This window comes from Egretta garzetta, unplaced genomic scaffold (assembly GCF_000687185.1).
Source record: "Egretta garzetta isolate BGI_Z169 unplaced genomic scaffold, ASM68718v1 scaffold245, whole genome shotgun sequence".
In the NCBI taxonomy this organism is placed as follows: Eukaryota; Metazoa; Chordata; class Aves; order Pelecaniformes; family Ardeidae; genus Egretta; species Egretta garzetta.
This window is the reverse complement of record NW_009259721.1, coordinates 1,560,631-1,562,443: the sequence shown is the minus strand read 5'-3', so window position 1 is coordinate 1,562,443 and position 1,813 is coordinate 1,560,631. Positions and strand designations below refer to the sequence as shown.

At 58.0% G+C, this 1,813-nt stretch overlaps 1 protein-coding gene across 1 annotated transcript in view; it reads right to left on the bottom strand.

The window, feature by feature from the left end:
• LAMB3 (laminin subunit beta 3) overlaps window positions 1–1,813 on the bottom strand; it is a 52,315-nt gene that overhangs the window by 14,913 nt on the left and 35,589 nt on the right. Inside the window, exon 19 of the mRNA XM_035894872.1 lies at window positions 1,138–1,346. Coding sequence (XP_035750765.1) covers window positions 1,138–1,346 — 209 coding nt within the window. The remainder of the gene's footprint in view (window positions 1–1,137; window positions 1,347–1,813) is intronic.

Here is a 1,813-nt window from a genome sequence, read left to right as displayed (position 1 = left end):
GGGGAGGCAAACCAAACACCAGCACACCACAGGGGCCAGAGTTCCGACAAACCCACACCAAGGGAACTCGCGGTGCTCATGCAGCAGGGCTCTGCACGGCAAAGGGAGGGAGCCAGCCCTCCCGGCGGGGTTGGGGGCGACACATGCAGCACAGCCCAAATGACCAGAGGCCATGACTGTGTTGGAGAAGGGCAGCCAGAGCTACACAGGCGTACGACAGCGCTGAACGCCCACGCCTGAGACTGCAGCGCAAGGTTTGCATCTCCCCACCACCCCAAGCTGGAGCACAAACGAGAGCAAAGCGGGAGCTGAGCCCCAGCGGCTCACAAAGAGTAGCAGAGCATGTCCGTATGGAGCATCCGTCTCGTCTGCTCTCAGGACAGCAACTCTCCCCCTCGTGGCAGGGGAAGCCAATGGCCAACCCATGCAATTTGCTTTGGGAGAGAGAACGGGACGAGAAGACCCTGCCCTCTTGTCCGGACATCAGTGGTTTTAATTGCACAGCAACTCGTAGAGTTACCACCCGCCACCGAGAGCATTGCAGCAGGGGCACACGCAAACCCAGAGCCAGCGCAAGCACCAGCACAGGCTGGTGGCTTAGGGAATGTGTTGCTGCCCTGAAAAGCAGAGAGGGGAGGTTGGTGGTCTCCACAGCAACCGTGCATTAGGAGACACCGAAATGGATCTCCATGGCAATAACAAAGCAGCCAAGGAGAAATGAAAGAAACCTAATCCCGAAATTAAGTGGGTCTTTGAGATACAAGAACGGACACAGGAGATGGTCCTTGGAGGAAAAAGCGCATGCTTGGGAGGGGGCGGCGGGCAATGCTTCGGTATCTGGGATCCCCAGGCAAGGGATGCTCAGAGAATTCTCCTCTGATGTCCCAAAGCAGCGAGTTGCTTGGATGCCATCTGTGAGCCTCTCCGGACAGAGACTTTGTCTCGTGCCGTGCTGGAGTGTTTGAGGAAAGACGCGTGACCACAGGATGAGGCTTCTGCCTCCTGAGCACTACAGGGCCCTCCATGGGGGTTGGGCTGGGTGACCTCTAGGGGTTCCTTCCAGCCCAAAACATTCGATGATTCTATAAAACTGGATGTGCGCAGTGGGGAAGTCATAAAGCCACCGTGTCTCTTCACCTTGTTTATGACGGGGGTCAGGTTGGGAGAGGAGGCTATCTCGCCCTTCAGGGTCAGCAGCTTGGAGGTGGACACCACAAGCTCCCCCTCCAGCTCCACCGCACTCCTGCGGCTCTCCCGGGACTCGGCCAGCAGCCCGGAGGCGCCGGCGACGAGGCTGCTGGCATTGCTGGATGTCTGGTAAGCAGATCGGATTGTCTTGAAGGCTCCTGCAGGAATAAAGCCGATAAATGACACAAATGCCTCCGTGACTCAGAAATGCAGCAGAGCTACCGAAACGAAGGCACTGACTCCCCTGCGAGTGGATGTGTGCACAGAGAGGAGGGGGACACAGCCAGCGGGATTAGTCACTACGGCACAGTGAAAAAGCTCCTGTTATTTCCAGCTGCTTTCAGCCATTCCTTCACTGAGCTACAGAGCTTTCCTGAAGGACTGAACCCTGGGTTGGGGCTAAAAGATTGAAACAAAAACTAAAGGAGGACGACGTGCACACGCTGATCCTGGGCTTTGGTCTGTGCAGCCCAGAAGGGCTTTGGCAGGGCAGGGCTCTTCCAGAGCCCTTTCCCTGGCTCCCAAGCAGGCCACGCCATTCCCCTCCAGCGCAGCTTGGAAGGAGAGGACACGGACCTCCAAGCCCCGCTGGGACGGGGGGGTGGGGAGCCAACCTGCCCAGGCA